Genomic DNA, 19,878 nt, shown 5'->3' with positions numbered 1-19,878 from the left:
TGCGGTCGCAATGGGGGAGAGGGGGGCAATGGGGAGGGGGGGGCAATGGGGAGAGAGGGGAGGGGGACCAGGGGGTGAGGGGGGGAACGGGGGGGGGGGGGTGAGTGGGGGTGAGTGGGGGGACCGGGGGGGGGTGAGGACCGGGGGGTGAGGGGGGGGAGTCCGGGGGTTGAGGGGGGCGTTGGGGTGTGAGAGGGAGAGGGGAGGAGGAGGGGTTACCTTACCGCAAGATCACTGTACAGGTGGTCTCCAAAATAGAGGACTTTAGACCCTCGCCAACCGGTCAGCCGCAGGAAGTCAACCAGATTGCCCTGTGAGGGAGAGAGAGAGAGAGAGTGTGTGAGAGTGTGTGAGAGTGTGAGAGTGTGTGAGAGTGTGTGAGAGAGTGAGAGAGTGAGTGACATGAGAGAGACGGAGAGAGACAGAGAGAGACAGAGAGAGACAGAGAGAGACAGAGAGAGAGAGAGATAGAGAGAGAGAGACAGAGAGAGAGAGATAGAGAGAGAGAGACAGAGAGAGAGAGAAAGACAGAGAGAGAGAGAGAGAGAGAGAGAGAGAGAGTGTGTGAGAGTGTGTGAGAGTGTGTGAGAGAGTGAGAGAGTGAGTGACATGAGAGAGACGGAGAGAGACAGAGAGAGACAGAGAGAGAGAGACAGAGAGAGACAGAGAGAGACAGAGAGAGACAGAGAGAGACAGAGAGAGACAGAGACAGAGAGAGAGAGATAGAGAGAGAGAGACAGAGAGAGAGAGAGAGAGAGATAGAGACAGAGAGAGAGAGAAAGACAGAGAGAGAGAGAGACAGAGAGAGAGAGAAAGACAGAGAGAGAGAGTGAGACAGAGACAGAGAGAGAGAGATAGAGAGAGAGAGACAGAGAGAGAGAGATAGAGAGAGAGAGACAGAGAGAGAGAGAAAGACAGAGAGAGAGAGAGAGAGAGAGAGAGAGAGTGTGTGAGAGTGTGTGAGAGTGTGTGAGAGTGTGTGAGAGTGTGTGAGAGTGTGTGAGAGAGTGAGTGACATGAGAGAGACGGAGAGAGACAGAGAGAGACAGAGAGAGACAGAGAGAGACAGAGAGAGAGAGACAGAGAGAGACAGAGAGAGACAGAGAGAGACAGAGAGAGAGACAGAGACAGAGAGAGAGAGATAGAGAGAGAGAGACAGAGAGAGAGAGATAGAGAGAGAGAGACAGAGAGAGAGAGAAAGACAGAGAGAGAGAGAGACAGAGAGAGAGAGAAAGACAGAGAGAGAGAGTGAGACAGAGACAGAGAGACAGAGACAGAGACAGAGAGAGACAGAGAGAGAGACAGAGAGAGAGAGACAGAGAGAGAGACAGAGAGAGAGACAGAGAGAGAGACAGAGAGAGAGACAGAGAGAGAGAGACAGAGAGAGAGACAGAGAGAGAGAGACAGAGAGAGAGACAGAGAGAGAGACAGAGAGAGAGAGACAGAGAGAGACAGAGAGAGAGAGACAGAGAGAGAGAGACAGAGAGAGAGACAGAGAGAGAGAGAGAGAAGAGAGACAGAGAGAGAAAAAAAGAGGTGAATGGTTGGTCAGAATCACAGGCCAATTACAGTCAGACACACGGCCGACACCCACCCACCCCTAGCTCGTGTGGGAAAGAGAGAGTGGCATAGAGAGGGAGAAAGATGGGAGGGGGGAAGATAGAGACAGGGGAAAGGAGCGAGAGAAAGAAAGAGGGGGGAAGGAGAGAAAGAGAGCGAGAGGGGGAAAGGAGAGCGAGAGGGGTAAAGGAGAGCGAGAGGGGGAAAGGAGAGAGCGAGAGGGGGAATGGAGAGAGCGAGAGGGGGAATGGAGAGAGCGAGAGGGGGAATGGAGAGAGCGAGAGGGGGAAAGGAGAGAGCGAGAGGGGGAAAGGAGAGAGCGAGAGGGGGAAAGGAGAGAGCGAGAGGGGGAATGGAGAGAGCGAGAGGGGAATGAGAGAGCGAGAGGGGGAATGGAGAGAGCGAGAGGGGGAATGGAGAGAGCGAGAGGGGGAATGGAGAGAGCGAGAGGGGGAAAGGAGAGAGCGAGAGGGGGAAAGGAGAGAGCGAGAGGGGGAATGGAGAGAGCGAGAGGGGGAATGGAGAGAGCGAGAGGGGGAATGGAGAGAGCGAGAGGGGGAAAGGAGAGAGCGAGAGGGGAAAGGAAGAGAGCGAGAGGGGGAAAGGAGAGAGCGAGAGGGGGAAAGGAGAGAGCGAGAGGGGGAATGGAGAGAGCGAGAGGGGGAATGGAGAGAGCGAGAGGGGGAATGGAGAGAGCGAGAGGGGGAATGGAGAGAGCGAGAGGGGGATATGGAGAGAGCGAGAGGGGGAATGGAGAGAGCGAGAGGGGGAATGGAGAGAGCGAGAGGGGGAATGGAGAGAGCGAGAGGGGAATGGAGAGAGCGAGAGGGGGAAAGGAGAGAGCGAGAGGGGGAATGGAGAGAGCGAGAGGGGAATGGAGAGAGCGAGAGGGGGAATGGAGAGAGCGAGAGGGGGAATGGAGAGAGCGAGAGGGGGAATGGAGAGAGCGAGAGGGGGAAAGGAGAGAGCGAGAGGGGGAAAGGAGAGAGCGAGAGGGGGATAGGAGAGAGCGAGAGGGGAATGGAGAGAGCGAGAGGGGGAATGGAGAGAGCGAGAGGGGAATGGAGAGAGCGAGAGGGGGAATGGAGAGAGCGAGAGGGGGAAAGGAGAGAGAGAGAGGGGGAAAGGAGAGAGCGAGAGGGGGAATGGAGAGAGCGAGAGGGGGAAAGGAGAACGAGAGGGGGAATGGAGAGAGCGAGAGGGGGAATGGAGAGAGCGAGAGGGGGAATGGAGAGAGCGAGAGGGGGAAGGGAGAGAGCGAGAGGGGGAAGGGAGAGCGAGAGGGGGAAAGGAGAACGAGAGGGGGAATGGAGAGAGCGAGAGGGGGAATGGAGAGAGCGAGAGGGGGAATGGAGAGAGCGAGAGGGGAAGGGAGAGAGCGAGAGGGGGAAGGGAGAGAGCGAGAGGGGGAAGGAGAGAGCGAGAGGGTGAAGGAGAGAGCGAGAGGGGGAAGGGAGAGAGCGAGAGGGGGAATGGAGAGAGCGAGAGGGGGAAGGGAGAGAGAGCGAGAGGGGAAGGAGAGAGCGAGAGGGGGAAGGAGAGAGCGAGAGGGGGAAGGAGAGAGCGAGAGGGGGAAGGAGAGAGCGAGAGGGGGAAGGAGAGAGCGAGAGGGGGAAGGAGAGAGCGAGAGGGGGAAGGAGAGAGCGAGAGGGGGAAGGAGAGAGCGAGAGGGGGAAGGAGAGAGCGAGAGGGGGAAGGAGAGAGCGAGAGGGGGAAGGAGAGAGCGAGAGGGCGAAGGAGAGAGCGAGAGGGGGAAGGAGAGAGCGAGAGGGCGAAGGAGAGAGCGAGAGGGGGAAGGAGAGAGCGAGAGGGGGAAGGAGAGAGCGAGAGGGGGAAGGAGAGAGAGCGAGAGGGGGAAGGAGAGAGCGAGAGGGGGAAGGAGAGAGCGAGAGGGGGAAGGAGAGAGCAAGAGGGGGAAGGAGAGAGCGAGAGGGGGAAGGAGAGAGCGAGAGGGGGAAGGAGAGAGCGAGAGGGGAAGGAGAGAGCGAGAGGGGGAAGGAGAGAGGAGAGGGGGAAGGAGAGAGCGAGAGGGGAAGGAGAGAGCGAGAGGGGGAAGGAGAGAGCGAGAGGGGGAAGGAGAGAGCGAGAGGGGGAAGGAGAGAGCGAGAGGGGGAAGGGAGAGCGAGAGGGTGAAGGAGAGAGCGAGAGGGGAAGGGAGAGAGCGAGAGAGGGGAAGGAGAGCGAGAGAGGGGAAGGAGAGCGAGAGAGGGGAAGGAGAGCGAGAGGGGGAAGGAGAGCGATGAGAGGGGAAGGAGAGCGAGAGAGGGGAAGGAGAGAGCGAGAGAGGGGAAGGAGAGAGCGAGAGGGGGGAAGGAGAGCGAGAGGGGGGGGAAGGAGAGCGAGAGGGGGGGAAGGAGAGAGCGAGAGGGGGGAAGGAGAGAGCGAGAGGGGGAAGGAGAGAGCGAGAGGGGGAAGGAGAGAGCGAGAGGGGGAAGGAGAGAGCGAGAGGGGGAAGGAGAGAGCGAGAGGGGGAAGGAGAGAGCGAGAGGGGGAAGGAGAGAGCGAGAGGGGGAAGGAGAGAGCGAGAGGGTGAAGGAGAGCGAGAGGGGGCGGGAAGGAGAGCGAGAGGGGGGGAGGAGAGCGAGAGAGGGGAAGGAGAGCGAGAGAGGGGAAGGAGAGCGAGAGGGGAAGGAGAGCGAGAGGGGGGAAGGAGAGCGAGAGGGGGGGAAGGAGAACGAGAGGGGGGAAGGAGAGCGAGAGGGGGGAAGGAGAGCGAGAGGGGGAAGGAGAGCGAGAGGGGGGAAGGAGAGCGAGAGGGGGGAAGGAGAGCGAGAGGGGGGGAAGGAGAGCGAGAGGGGGGAAGGAGAGCGAGAGGGGGAAGGAGAGCGAGAGGGGGGAAGGAGAGCGAGAGGGGGGAAGGAGAGTCGAGAGGGGGAAGGAGACGCGAGAGGGGGAAGGAGAGCGAGAGGGGGGAAGGAGAGCGAGAGGGGGGGAAGGAGAGCGAGAGGGGGGGAAGGAGAGCGAGAGGGGGAAGGAGAGCAAAGGGGGGAAGGAGAGCGATAGAAGGAAAGGAGAGAGAGAAGGGCAGGAGAGAGCGAGAGGGGGAAGGAGAGAGCGAGAGGGGGAAGGAGTGCGAGGGGGAAAGGAGAGCGAGAGGGGGAAAGGAGAGCGAGAGGGGGAAAGGAGAGCGAGAGGGGGAAAGGAGAGCGAGAGGGGGAAAGGAGAGCGAGAGGGGGAAAGGAGAGCGAGAGGGGGAAAGGAAGAGCGAGAGGGGAAAGAGAGAGCGAGAGGGGAATGGAGAGAGCGAGAGGGGAATGAGAGAGCAGGGGAATGAGAGAGCGAGAGGGGAATGGAGAGAGCGAGGGGGAATGGAGAGAGCGAGGGGGGAATGGAGAGAGCGAGAGGGGGAATGGAGAGAGCGAGGGGGGAATGGAGAGAGCGAGAGGGGGAATGGAGAGAGCGAGGGGGGAATGGAGAGAGCAAGAGGGGGAATGGAGAGAGCGAGAGGGGGAATGGAGAGCGATAAAGGAGAGCGAGAGGGGGAAGGAGGGCGAGAGGCGGAAGGAGAGAAAGAAAGAGGGGGGGGCGAGAGGGGGAAGGAGAGAAAGAGGGGGGAGCGAGAGGGGGAAGGAAGAGAGCGAGTGGGGGAAGGAGAGAGCGAAGAGGGGGAAGGAGAGAGCGAGGAGGGGGAAGGAGAGAGCGAGAGGGGGGAAAGGAGAGAGCGAGAGGGGGAAAGGAGAGAGCGAGAGGGGGAAAGGAGAGAGCGAGAGGGGGAAAGGAGAGAGCGAGAGGGGGAAAGGAGAGAGCGAGAGGGGGAAAGGAGAGAGCGAGAGGGGGAAGGAGAGAGCGAGAGGGGGAAAGGAGAGAGAGCGAGAGGGGGAAAGGAGAGAGCGAGAGGGGGAAAGGAGAGAGCGAGAGGGGGAAAGGAGAGAGCGAGAGGGGGAAAGGAGAACGAGAGGGGGAAAGGAGAACGAGAGGGGGTGGGGGAGAGAGAGAGAGACCCTGCTGATCCTCCGACAGTGCAGCGCTCCCTCAGCACTGATCCTCCCACAGTGCGGCTCTCCCTCAGCACTGACCCTCCGACAGTGCGGGCTCTCCCTCAGCACTGACCCTCCGACAGTGTGGCACTCCCTCAGCACTGACCCTCCGACAGTGCGGCGCTCCCTCAGCACTGACCCTCCGACAGTGCGGCGCTCCCCTCAGCACTGACCCTCCGACAGTGCGGCACTCCCTCAGCACTGACCCTCCAACAGTGTGGCGCTCCCTCAGCACTGACCCTCCGACAGTGCGGCACTCCCTCAGCACTGACCCTCCGACAGAGCGGCGCTCCTCAGCACTGACCCTAGCGAGGGGTGGTGGTTGGGGGAAGAGTGCGTTGGGCCTGAATTGTGGGGCTCAAGTGTGTGGAAGGGGAGCGGGGGGGGGTCAAAGCCGCGATCATCGTTGTAAGAGGAGCGAGGAAGTCCGTGAGGCAGCATCTGCCTTCTCGACGTTGCCTCGTGAGGGTTTGAGTGCCGTCGAGGGTCTCCCCCTCGCGGGCCAATCAAGAAGTTCACCTCCAACATATTAATAATGTCCGCTAACCGCCCCCTCCCTCTGTCCCAGGAACCCCCCCCCCCCCCCCCCACCCCTCAGCAAGGCTTCGTGCCAGCGTTCGATGGGTCCAGGGTCCCGGTTGTCAAGGGGAAAATCACAGACCATCCCTCTCCCCATCTTCACACTCCAGCTATTGGTCTATTCAGTCCATCCTCAGCGACCAATCGGGACCTTGGAGCACCAGGTTCCAAGGAAATTGACCTGGAGCGCCGCCTCCCCCGGCCGAAGTGCCTGCTGGCTCACCTGCTTGTACACTCTGCCCTTCTGCAGCTTGGTGATTTTGTGCCACTGGAGGTCGCCATTCTCATCCAGTCGTCGGAATGGCCTGAGGTGAAGGGTGGGGGGGGGGGGGGGTAGACAGATAGGGAGCGAGGCGTGAAAGAGCAGAGGGGGGGATCGGAGAGGGGGAGAGACAGGAAGGGAGGGGGAGGGAGAGGGGAGAGAGAGGGAAGGGAGAGGGAGAGAAGGAGGGAGAGGGAGAGAAGGAGGGAGAGGGAGGGAGGGAGAGGGAGAGGGAGGGAGGGAGAGGGAGGGGGAGGGAGAGGGAGGGAGGGAGAGGGAGGGGGAGGGAGAGGGAGGGGAGGGGAGGGGGAGGGGCAGGGAGAGAGAGGGGGAGGGCCAGGGAGAGGGAGGGGCAGGGAGAGGGAGGGGGAGGGGCAGGGAGAGGGAGGAGAGGGAGGGGGAGGAGGGGGAGGGGGAGGGAGGGGGAGGGAGAGGGAGGGGGAGGGAGAGGGAGGGAGAGGGAGGGAGGGAGAGGGAGGGAGGGAGAGGGAGGGAGGGAGAGGGAGGGGGAGGGGCAGGGAGAGGGAGGGGGAGGGAGAGGGGGGAGGGAGAGGGAGGGGCAGGGAGAGGGAGGGAGAGGGAGGGAGGAGAGGGAGGGAGAGGGAGGAGAGGGAGGGAGGGGAAGGGGCAGGGAGAAGGAGGGGAGGGAGGAAGGGGGAGGAGGGAGGGAGGAAGGGGGAGGAGGGAGGGAGAGAGAGAGGGAGAGGGGCAGGGAGAGGGAGGGGGAGGGGCAGGGAGAGGGAGGGGGAGGGGGAGGGAGAGGGGGAGCAAAAAACAGAATGAGTGCGCTGAGGTGCAGTTTGGCTCATATACCAGCAATTGACCTCGGTATGTGCCTCAAGGGTCAGAGAATATTGCGGACCTGACCAGCGCAATACTGCACCCCTGCAGCAGCGTAATACTGCACCCCTGTAGCAGCGTAATACTGCGCCCCTGCAGCAGCGTAATACTGCACCCCATCTTAGCAACTATCAACTCAGATACTTCCCCAAAGAATACAGTACTCTATAAGTAACCTTAATCTTTCTTAGCAACATCCATAAAACAAATACCCTCTTTAACAAAGACAGCAGGTTTAAATTCTCTACTGAGAGCAGTTATTGGGCAGCACACGTGGCTAGCACTGTGGCTTCACAGCGCCAGGGTCCCAGGTTCGATTCCCGGCTTGGGTCACTGTCTGTGCGGAGCCTGCACGTTCTCCCCGTGTGTGCGTGGGTTTCCTCCGGGTGCTCCGGTTTCCTCCCACAGTCCAAAGACGTGCAACTTAGGTGGATTGGCCACGCTAAATTGCCCTTAAGTGTCCAAAAAGGTTAGGAGGGGTTATTGGGTTCCGGGGATAGGGTGGAAGTGAGGGCTTAAGTGGGTCGGTGCAGACTCGATGGGCAGAATGGCCTCCTTCTGCGCTGTATGTTCCATGTTATCACTTTTAAATTAGGAAGTGATTTGAAGACATTGTTTTCATACGAGACCAGAATCGCACCTTGTTTGGCTGGATGCAGCTCCCAATCTGCAAAAACTAAACTAAACACCACACTGTAGCTGCCAGCTCAAAAACAAAAGTAACAGCAGACAGACAGCCAGCCCAGCTCCACCCACACTCTGACATCACTGCAGCTATTTGATAGACACCCATTTCTTAAAGGTACACCCACTACAGCCATTTGACAAACACCTATTCCTTAAAGGTACATCCACTACAGCTATTTGATAAACACCCATTTCTTAAAGGTACTCTCACGTGACACCTTTGTTACCTGGGGTTTTGAAGAACGAGAGCAGATCCTATCGAATCGGGGTAGATGTGGACAGACTTCGAGACACTAACGTGTGAAATTGTTATACATTATACTTTATGTTCCATTGTGGTAATGTTACTAAAAATCCTGGGTTCAAACACAACCAGGCAGTATGTCTGCTAAAACTGTGTTCAAGGAGTCGTAAAGGCGACTATCATTGAGTTTAACCATTTCCTTGTTTATAGAGGGATGGCTAATGGAATATTGTTTATGTTTTTTGGCGATTCCCTGGGGTGCAGGTAATTCATGAGGGAGAGGTATTTTGTGCCAGGTAAGCAGGTCATGGGGCATTTTAGTGGGATGCAGATGATGTAATTAATGGGAGGAGCCAGGTCTCTCTGTAGTTTTTGGCAGCAGAATTTGGATCTGACAAGAAGGAAGGATATTGAGAGGATTGGGGTCTGACAAGTGTTATGGGCCAGGGTTCAGAGAGCCCCAAAGTGTATCATGGAGTTCACCTGACCCACAACTTTTACTAGATTGTGGTATGGGGAGCACACGGCCCACTCTACAGGTGTGGGACAGCAGAAATGGAAAACTATTTTTTAAAGCAAAACAATGTTTATTCTATGAACTCAAATTAACCTTTTTAAAACATACAGTGAACATCTTAGCAACCATTAATTCAAATACAACCCCCAAAGAGTACAACACTAAGTTAAAAGCTTTCCTTTTAACATCCATACGACTTAGAACACCTTTTACCAGAAGCACATCAGGTTAAAGTCACTACTGTTATTAGTTTTAAATCACCAGGATCGATTTACAGTTTTTAGATTACAGAGAGAGAGATTCATACACCTTCTGGCTGTGACTGCAGCTATCCAGCTCTGAAAACGAAACTGAAACACACCCTGCAGCAAACAGCCTAAAACAAAAGTAAAAAGCTGACAGACAGTCCAGCCCCACCCACTCTCTGACATCACTGCAGTAATAAACACCCATTTCTTAAAAGTACTCTCACTACAGATATTTATATACACACCCATTTATAAACAACCCATTTCTTAAAGGTACTCTCACTACAGATATTTATATACACACCCATTTTTAAACACCCATTTCTTAAAGGTACTCTCACATGACACAAGACAGAAGGATTTTCAGGCTATTCCCAGAAGGGTCTCTCTCTCCAAACGTCCGCACAGAGAAGAGCAAGGAATCCCGACTGCTAACTTTATTTATGAGGTGATTTTGGACTGTATTAAGTTGGAACATGTATAGTGGCAAGTGCAGATAGTCTCTTAAAGCTTTCCTTTGACTTAAGAACGGTTTATCTGTTAATTGTAAAGCTATTTATTTGATGTTATTGTGGCTAATTCGGTGTAAGGTTTGTTTTAACGTAAAAGATAGTTTGAGACATCTCTCCTGGGGTGAAGTACCCTTCCCTCAAAATTGTTTTGGATTAATTGTCCAGTCTCCTCACACAAAGATCTGGGGCAGTATTCCCCCCCCCCCCCCACCGGGTGGGAGAATCGCTGGGGTGCCGCGCGGATCGCACCATGCCGCCCCGACCCCCGCACGTGATTCTCCCCCCCCCCCCCGAATCGCGGCGGGCGGAGAATCTCCGCAAACGGTGCTTCTCCTCCCCGGCTGGGCCGAGCGTAAACGGCCTCGTCCCGCCGGCGGGTGCTCGTCGCAAAGGCTTGGGGGGGTGGCCTGTGGAGGGGGGGGGGGGGGGGGGAAGTGACCGGACTGTCACTTCACCCTCACATTCCCGCCTTCCCCCTCCCGATGACCTTTCACCCTCCCCCCCCACCTCGTGAATCGAGAATCTATCCACCTCTTCCTTAAAAACATTCCCAGATTCTGCTTCCCCCGCCTCCGGAGGACGAAAGTTCCGGAGACTCCCGTCCCTGTGAGAGAGAATGTTTCTCCGCCTCTCCGTCCGAAATGGGCGACCCTCTTATTTTTACACAGTCCCCCCACCCCCCCCCCCCCCCTCCCCTCACCCCCAGTTCTAGATTCTTCCACAAGAGGAAACATCCTCTCCACATCCACCCTGTCGAGACCCCACCTCAGGATCTTAAAGGTTCCGATCGAGTCGCCTCTGAATCGTCTAAGCTCCCAGCGGGATGCACGCCCGGGCCTGCCCCACCTTTCCTCATCGGACCACCCGCCCGTTCCTGGTGTGAGTCTGGCAAACCTTCTCCGAACTGTTTCCAACACATTTCCATCCGTCCCCAAATAAGGAGACGGACGCCGTCCACAATACTCCAGATGTGGGCTCACCACTGCCCCGTCCAACTGACGCACAAACTCCCCAACTTTGTATACAATTCCCTCACAATGAACAATAACTTCTGATAGCTTCCCTAATTACCCTCTGAACCTGTATCCCGGCCGTTAGCTTCCTAATTACCCTCTGAACCTGTATCCCGGCCGTTAGCTTCCTAATTACCCTCTGTACCTGTATACCAGCCTTTTGTGGTTCATCCTCTCAGACACTCAGATCCCTCTGCAACTCCGAGCTCGGCGATCTCTCACCATTTAGATAACAAGCTTCCTTCTTTGATGCTTCCCGCCAGTTAAGGACAACTTGGCATTTGCCCCTCGTGACGCTCCACTGGCCAGGCCTTTGCCCGCTCACGCAACCTACGTTACGTCCCTTTGCAACCTCCTTACGTGGGCTCTTCCGAATCTACATTCCGACCCACCTTGGTCTCGTCAGGACAAATTGAGGAACTGTCCCCGCCCAAAAGCAGAGGCCGCACAACCGACCCCCCCGACCCCCCCCCCCGGCCGCGGGCCAACTCCCCGGCAAGCAACAAGCAAGACAACATGTCGCAGGTCAGCCGTTACTCACTTGATGGAATCGTTGAAGAAGTGAGGCTTATCGGCCTGGACAATCACCACGTCGAACAGGTCCCTCCAATGCTGGCCCACCATGTACGACATACCCTTGTCTCTGCAGGGTGGGGGGGAGGTGGGGGGTGGGGGGGTGAAGAAACCAAAAATAAACAGATTTGAAAGCATGGGGGGGATAATGGAGGACAAAGAGCGAGAAACGAAAGAAAGGCGGCCTACTCAGAAAGGCTTCAATAACTCACATTGGGACCACTTCAGGAAGCCCTGCACAGCATGGAAAATAAATAATGGAAATCCTCAAAAACATCTCTACACTCAAAAATATATTCAAATACAAATGCCAGACAGAATTGACGGTGATTTCAGCGCAGGAAGATTCCACAATCTTCGCCTGTTCGAATGGCTAATTGAGCAGGATACAACACGGCCCTCACATCTCTTGACCTTTGTCCAATCGAGATCGTAGAATATCATCATGCTCACAGCAGTGTAGGCGCCAGTGGGACCTTGGGATAACATCTCATCCCGAAAGACGGCGGTTCCAAAACCTCCCCTGCCCTCAGTACTGGCTCTCTCGCAATGTGCCGCTGCCTCAACACTGGCCCTCCGACAGTGAGGCGCTCCCTCAGCACTGACCCTCCGACAGGACGCCGCTGCCTCAGCACTGGCCCTCCGACAGTGCGGCGCTCCCTCAACAGTGACTGTCCAACTGTGCGGCGCTGCCTCAGCACAGACCTTCTGACAGTGCGGCGCAGCCTCAGCATTGAACACCCCCCCGACAGTGTGGAGCTCCCTCAGCACTGACCCTCCGACAGTGCGGCGCTCCCTCAGCACTGACCCTCCGACAGTGCGGCGCTCCCTCAGCACTGACCCTCCGACAGTGCGGCGCTCCCTCAGCACTGACCCTCCGACAGTGCGGCGCTCCCTCAGCACTGACCCTCCGACAGTGCGGCGCTACCTCAGCACTGACCCTCCCACAGTGTGGCGCTCCCTCAGCACTGACCCTCCCACAGTGCAGCGCTCCCTCAGCACTGACCCCCCAACAGTGCGGCGCTACCTCAGCACTGACCCTCCGACAGTGCGGCGCTCCCTCAGCACTGACCCTCCCACAGTGCGGCGCTCCCTCAGCACTGACCCTCCCACAGTGCAGCGCTACCTCAGCACTGACCCTCCGACAGTGCGGCGCTCCCTCAGCACTGACCCTCCGACAGTGCGGCGCCCCCTCAGCACTGACCCTCCGACAGTGCGGCGCTCCCTCAGTACTGACCCTCCCACATGCTGCACTCCCTCAGCACTGACCCTCCGACAGTGCGGCGCTCCCTCAGTACTGACCCTCCCACATGCTGCACTCCCTCCGCACTGAAAAGAGTGGGAGTTTTCTGACAGTATTATGGTGATCAGGTTTCTGGAGTGGGGTAACGGAGAGTCAATCCGTCGAAATCAGGCTACAGCGAGTGAAGAAAACTCACACGAAGCTGAAGGGACTGTTGGTGATCAGAAAAAGTTTCTTTCCTTGGTGAACCAAGTGTTGAAGAACAGCAAAGGTCTCCTCTCCACGAAGAATGTATTTCTCTGCAAAATAAAAACAAAAAAGATGTTGAGGGAGCTTTACTCTGTATCTAACCCCGTGCTGTACCTGTCCTGGGAGTGTTTGATGGGGACAGTGTAGAGGGAGCTTTACTCTGTATCTAACCCCGTGCTGTACCTGTCCTGGGAGTGTTTGATGGCGACAGTGTAGAGGGAGCTTTACTCTGTATCTAACCCCGTGTTGTACCTGTCCTGGGAGTGTTTGTTGGGGACAGTGCAGAGGGAGCTTTACTCTGTATCTAACCCCGTGCTGTACCTGTCCTGGGAGTGTTTGTTGGGGACAGTGCAGAGGGAGCTTTACTCTGTATCTAACCCCGTGCTGTACCTGTCCTGGGAGTGTTTGATGGGGACAGTGTAGAGGGAGCTTTACTCTGTATCTAACCCCGTGCTGTACCTGTCCTGGGAGTGTTTGATGGGGACAGTGTAGAGGGAGCTTTACTCTGTATCTAACCCCGTGCTGTACCTGTCCTGGGAGTGTTTGTTGGGGACAGTGCAGAGGGAGCTTTACTCTGTATCTAACCCCGTGCTGTACCTGTCCTGGGAGTGTTTGTTGGGGACAGTGCAGAGGGAGCTTTACTCTGTATCTAACCCCGTGCTGTACCTGTCCTGGGAGTGTTTGATGGGGACAGTGTAGAGGGAGCTTTACTCTGTATCTAACCCCGTGCTGTACCTGTCCTGGGAGTGTATGATGGGGACAGTGTAGAGAGAGCTTTACTCTGTATCTCACCCCGTGCTGTACCTGTCCTGGGAGTGTTTGATGGGGTCAGTGTAGAGGGAGCTTTACTCTATATCTAACCCCGTGCTGTACCTGTCCTGGGAGTGTTCGATGGGGACAGTGTAGAGGGAGCTTTACTCTATATCTAACCCTGTGCTGTACCTGCCCTGGGAGTGTTTCATTGGGCCAGTATAGAGGGAGCTTTACTCTGTATCTAACCCTGTGCTGTACCTGTCCTGGGAGTGTTCGATGGGGACAGTGTAGAGGGAGATTTACTCTATATCTAACCCTGTGCTGTACCTGCCCTGGGAGTGTTTCATTGGGCCAGTATAGAGGGAGCTTTACTCTGTATCTAACCCCGTGCTGTACCTGGCCTGGGAGTGTTTGATGGGGACAGGGTAGAGGGAGCTTTACTCTGTATCTCACCCCGTGCTGTACCTGTCCTGGGCGTGTTTGATGGGGACAGTGTAGAGAGAGCTTTACTCTGTATCTAACCCCGTGCTGTACCTGTCCTGGGAGTGTTTGATGGGGACAGTGTAGAGGGAGCTTTACTCTGTATCTAACCCCGTGCTGTACCTGTCCTGGGTGAATGAGGCTGCTCACTTACCCAGATCTTCCATGATCCACTTGTACATGAAGCCCTTGATGTGAACCTGCGCGATGGCGTCCTGCGGATTCAAGAGAATGTGCGTGAGATCGTGTCCCGAGGCGGGGGGGGCAGACCCCAATCGAGCGGCGAGGAGGGGGCGGGGGTCTCACCCTACCCCACCCCATTCCCCCTCACTGGCCTCAGCCCCCACCCCGGGATCTTCTCCCCCTTCACCAGCCCCTCCCCCACTGTCTGGGAAGAGGCACCAGAACGCGATAATGGAAAGGCTGAGGAAAAGTGAACAGCAATTTGTTGGAACTGAGGACAGACACTGCCCAAAGACAGAACGTACAACAGGCTGTGACCTTCACCCACCCCTCCTCAGAGTGGATTCTCCCAGGTTTCCTCGGGAAAAACATAGAAGGATGAGCCCATTCTGGACAAAGAGGGCGGCACTGCTGTGTTCGCTTCCCCCTTTACCTCAGATCGGCAGCTATCTTGTTGGCCTCAGGACAGGAGGAGGCCCATTCAGCCCCTCTCGAGCCTGTTACACAGGAACAGGAGGAGGCCCCATTCAGCCCCTCTCGAGCCTGTTACACAGGAACAGGAGGAGGCCCATTCAGCCCGTCTCGAGCCTGTTACACAGGAACAGGAGGATTTCCATTCAGCCCCTCGCGAGCCTTCTACACAGGAACAGGAGGAGGCCCATTCAGCCCCTCTCGAGCCTGTTACACGGGAACAGGAGGAGGCCCATTCAGCCCCTCTCGAGCCTGTTACACAGAAACAGGAGGAGGCCCATTCAGTCCCTCTCGAGCCTGTTACACAGGAACAGGAGGAGGCCCATTCAGCCCGTCTCGAGCCTGTTACACAGGAACAGGAGGATTTCCATTCAGCCCCTCGCGAGCCTTCTACACAGGAACAGGAGGAGGCCCATTCAGCCCCTCTCGAGCCTGTTACACGGGAACAGGAGGAGGCCCATTCAGCCCCTCTCGAGCCTGTTACACAGGAACAGGAGGAGGCCCATTCAGCCCCTCTCGAGCCTGTTACACAGGAACAGGAGCAGGCCCATTCAGCCCCTCTCGAGCCTGTTACACAGGAACAGGAGGAGGCCCATTCAGCCCCACTCGAGCCTGTTACACAGGAACAGGAGGAAGCCCATTCAGTCCAACCCCACTCCGACAACACCCGAGAAGCTCAACACCATCCAGGACAAAGCAGCCCCCCCCCCCCCCGCTCGATCGACACGCTAACCCCCACCTTCAACACCCACTCCCTCCACCCACCGACGCACAGCGGCAGCCGTGTGCACCGGCTACAAGATGCACGGCAGCCACTCGCCAAGGCTCCTTCGACAAGCGCCAAACCCGCCACCTCTACCCCCGAGAAGGACGAGGGCAGCAGACGCCACGGGGACCACCCACCACCTGCAAGATCACCCCCCCCCCCAAACACACACCATCCCAACTTGGAAATATATCGGCGGGTCAGAATCCTGTAACTCCCTCCCCAACAGCACTGTGGGTGTACCTACACCACACGGGGACTGCAAGCGGGTTCAAGATGGCGGCTCACATAACCATCTTCTCGCGGAGATTAGGGATGGGGAATAAATGCTGGGCCCAGCACATCCCATGAAGAAATCCAGGTCCACTGACAAGATGGCAAAGTGCCAAGCCCCATCCCACATTCCACACTCATTAACCAAATAAACATCCCTTTCAACAGAGAAACAGCGAATTCCTTAGCACGGACTCTCCGACAGTGCGTCGCTCCCTCAGCACTGACCCTTCGACAGTGCGTCGCTCCCTCAGCACTGACCCTTCGACAGTGCGTCGCTCCCTCAGCACTGACCCTCCGACAGTGCGGCGCTCCCTCAGCACTGACTCCCCGACAGTGCGGCGCTCCCTCAGCACTGACCCTCCGACAGTGCGGCGCTCCCTCAGCACTGACCCTCCGACAGTGCGGCGCTCCCTCAGCACTGACTCTCCCACAGTGCGGCACTCCCTCAGCACTGACCCTCTTACAGCACGGCGCTCCCTCAGCACTAACCCTCCGACAGTGCGGCACTCCCTCAGCACTGACCCTCTTACAGCACGGCGCTCCCTCAGCACTGACTCTCCGACAGTGCGGCGCTCCCTCAGCACTGACCCTCCGACAGTGCGGCGCACTCTCAGCACTGACCCTCCGACAGTGCGGTGCTCCCTCAGTACTGACCCTCTGACAGTGCGGCGCTCCCTCAGTACTGACCCTCCGACAGTGCGGTGCTCCCTCAGCACTGACCCTCCGACAGTGCGGTGCTCCCTCAGTACTGACCCTCCGACAGTGCGGAGCTCCCTCAGCACTGACCCTCCGACAGTGCGGCACTCCCTCAGCACTGACCCTCCGACAGTGCGGTGCTCCCTCAGTACTGACCCTCCGACAGTGCGGAGCTCCCTCAGCACTGACCCTCCGACAGTGCGGCGCTCCCTCAGCACTGACCCTCCGACAGTGCGGCGCTCCCTCAGTACTGACCCTCCGACAGTGCGGAGCTCCCTCAGCACTGACCCTCCGACAGTGCGGCGCTCCCTCAGCACTGACCCTCCGACAGTGCGGCGCTCCATTAGCACTGACCCTCCGACAGTGCGGCGCTCCCTCAGCACTGACCCTCCGACAGTAGCGTGCTCCCCCAGCATTGACCATCCAATAATGTGGCGCTCCCTCAGCACTGACCCTCCGACAGTGCGGTGCTCCCTGAGCACTGAACCTCCCACAGTGCGGTTATCACTCCCTCAGCACTGAACCTCCCACAGTGCAGCGCTCCCTCAGCACTGACCCTCCGACAGTGCGGTGCTCCCTGAGCACTGAACCTCCCACAGTGCGGTTATCACTCCCTCAGCACTGACCCTCCGACAGTGCAGCGCTCCCTCAGCACTGACCCTCCGACAGTGCGGTTATCCTGCAACTGTGACGCTCGCACAGTGCAGTGTTCCCTCAGCACTGACCCTCCCACAGTTTGGCGTCCCCTCAGCACTGATGCCACCACACCCCCCCCCCACCACCCACCCCCACCAGTGCGGATTCCCTCAGTACTAACCCCGCTCCCCACCCACAACTGTGCGTCTCCTGCTCAGCCTTGGCAGTGGAGTGGTCAGGGGTGAGGGCAGGGCGGGCTGCTAGGAAGCATCGGGCCTGTGCGGTGGGGCTCGAACCCACAGCCACGTTGTGACTCCTGAGGCGAGAGATCCACTTAACAGGCTTTTCAATGCATGGTGGGGCTGCTAGCCTGTTGAGTTTGCAGTTGGCTTTGCAAGGGGACGTGTGGGCGTGCCCAGGCACCAAGATGTTGTCAGGCGATAACAGAGAAGCCTTTGTGGTTAAGCCTGGCTCGCAGTTTAGGGAGGGAACACACAGTTCTTTCAGTGCAGTGCGTGCGGATTTCTGTGCCAACAAAACACATCAACACAGCTCAGAACAACAGCAGGCCAAGCTGCACCCTTGGTAGTGAGGCTTCGGCCTACATTGGCAAGGGACCGGCCGTGGTTCTGGGCCGACTGACAGCCAGGCAGTCTCGAGCGGGAAAGCTCCATCTATCTCCTTCCCAGCCCACAACGAGGGTAAATAAAAATTAGGGCAAAAATTGGTGGAAATTTTACCTTCTCCCACCCACCCTCTGGACACACGTCATTGGACTTCCCCCCCCCCGCCATCTTGAAATGTTTCCTCGCGAACTGGCACATGGGTTGGGGTGTCCAACTATCCCCACGCCTGTCATAATATTCGGATAAACATCATGGGAGAAATTCTCCGGTATTGGCGCGATGTCCGCAGCTGGCGGAAAAGGCCTTTGTTGCCCCGCCAGCTGGCGCGGAAATGACATCTCCGGGCGGCGCATGCGCGGGAGCGTCAGCGGCCGCTGACGGCATTCCCGCGCATGCGCAGTGGAGGGAGTCTCTTCCGCCTCCGCCATCGTGGAGACCGTGGCGAAGGCGGAAGGAAAAGAGTGCCCCCACGGCACAGGCCTCCCCCAGGGCCAGATGGCCCCGCGCCACCCCCACCCCAGGACCCCGGAGCCCGCCCGCGCCGCCTTGTCCCGCCGGTAAGGTAGGTGGTTTAATCCACGCCGGCGGGACAGGCATTTTAGCGGCGGGAATCGCGGGGGGGGGGGGGGGGGCGCCAACCGGCACAGCGCGATTCCTGCCCCCCGCCGAATATCTGGTGCCGGAGAATTCGGCAACCAGCGGGGGCGGGATTCACGCCAGCCCCCAGCGATTCTCCAACCCGGCGGGGGGGGTCGGAGAATCTCGCCCCATGGTGCAAACACACATACACACGGATGGACAGATCAACGGACCAATCAATACACACACACCACAGCCAATCACAGGTAAGAGCATACACACTATAAAACGGGGAACACGACACTTCCCGCGCATTCCAGCAGGAGAATTAAAAAAGTATTAAAAAAAAAAAAAGACAAATTTTAATTTTAATTAATTGACGCAATGTCAGTTAGAGGGGTGCTGTGCTCTGACTGTGAGATGTGGCAGGTCCGGGAGGCTTCCAGTGTCCCGGATGGCTTCATCTGCAGAAAGTGCACCCAACTGCAGCTCCTCACAGACCGCATGGTTCGGTTGGAGCAGCAATTGGATGCACTTAGGAGCATGCAGGTGGCGGAAAGCGTCATAGATCGCAGTTATGTAAGTGTGGTCACACCCAAGGTGCAGGCAGAGAAATGGGTGACCACCAGAAAGGGCAGGCAGTCAGTGCAGGAATCCCCTGTGGTTGTCCCCCTCTCGAACAGATATACCCCTTTGGATACTGTCGGGGGGGATAGCCTATCAGGGGAAAACAGCAGCAGCCAGAGCAGTGGCACCACGGCTGGCTCTGATGTTCAGAAGGGAGGGTCAAAGCGCAGAAGAGTAATAGTTATAGGGGACTCTATAGTCAGGGGCACAGATAGGCGCTTCTGTGGACGTGAAAGAGACTCCAGGATGGTATGTTGCCTCCCTGGTGCCAGGGTCCAGGATGTCTCCGAACGGGTAGAGGGAATCCTGAAGGGGGAGGGCAAACAGGCAGAGGTCGTTGTACATATTGGTACTAACGACATAGGCAGGAAGGGGCATGAGGTCCTGCAGCAGGAGTTCAGGGAGCTAGGCAGAAAGTTAAAAGACAGGACCTCGAGGGTTGTAATCTCGGGATTACTCCCTGTGCCACGTGCCAGTGAGGCTAGAAATAGGAAGATAGAGCAGACAAACACGTGGCTAAACAGCTGGTGTAGGAGGGAGGGTTTCTGTTATCTGGACCACTGGGAGCTCTTCCGGGGCAGGTGTGACCTGTATAAGATGGACGGGTTGCATCTAAACCGGAGAGGCATAAATATCCTGGCCGCGAGGTTTGCTAGTGTCACACGGGAGGGTTTAAACTAGTATGGCAGGGGGGTGGGCACGGGAGCAATAGGTCAGAAGGTGAGAGCATTGAGGGAGAACTAGGGAATAGGGACAGTGTGGCTCTGAGGCAGCGCAGACTGGGAGAAGTTGCTGAACACAGCGGGTCTGGTGGCCTGAAGTGCATATGTTTTAATGCAAGGAGCATTACGGGTAAGGCAGATGAACTTAGAGCTTGGATTACTACTTGGAACTATGATGTTGTTGCCATTACAGAGACCTGGTTGAGGGAAGGGCAGGATTGGCAGCTAAACGTTCCAGGATTTAGATGTTTCAGGCGGGATAGAGGGGGATGTAAAAGGGGAGGCGGAGTTGCGCTACTTGTTCAGGAGAGTATCACAGCTATACAGCGAGAGGACACCTCAGAGGGCAGTGAGGCTATATGGGTAGAGATCAGGAATAAGAAGGGTGCAGTCACAATGTTGGGGGTATACTACAGGCCTCCCAACAGCCAGCGGGAGATAGAGGAGCAGATAGGTAGACAGATTTTGGAAAAGAGTAAAAACAACAGGGTTGTGGTGATGGGAGACTTCAACTTCCCCAATATTGACTGGGACTCACTTAGTGCCAGGGGCTTAGACG

General features: G+C 57.3%; 1 protein-coding gene across 1 annotated transcript in view; it reads right to left on the bottom strand.

Annotated features, from left to right (window-relative positions):
• Window positions 1-215: 215 nt before the first annotated feature.
• The window catches only part of LOC140399443 (5'-nucleotidase domain-containing protein 2-like), a 36,669-nt gene continuing 17,006 nt past the window's right edge, over window positions 216-19,878 (bottom strand). Inside the window, exons 4-8 of the mRNA XM_072489021.1 lie at window positions 13,892-13,952; window positions 12,452-12,554; window positions 10,981-11,082; window positions 6,340-6,421; window positions 216-311 (exon numbers count right to left, since the gene is read on the bottom strand). Coding sequence (XP_072345122.1) covers window positions 216-311; window positions 6,340-6,421; window positions 10,981-11,082; window positions 12,452-12,554; window positions 13,892-13,952 — 444 coding nt within the window. The remainder of the gene's footprint in view (window positions 312-6,339; window positions 6,422-10,980; window positions 11,083-12,451; window positions 12,555-13,891; window positions 13,953-19,878) is intronic.

This window comes from Scyliorhinus torazame, chromosome 22 (assembly GCF_047496885.1).
Source record: "Scyliorhinus torazame isolate Kashiwa2021f chromosome 22, sScyTor2.1, whole genome shotgun sequence".
Lineage (NCBI taxonomy): Eukaryota > Metazoa > Chordata > Chondrichthyes > Carcharhiniformes > Scyliorhinidae > Scyliorhinus > Scyliorhinus torazame.
Note: the sequence above shows the minus strand (reverse complement) of the source record. Positions and strands in the feature narration are given on the sequence as shown.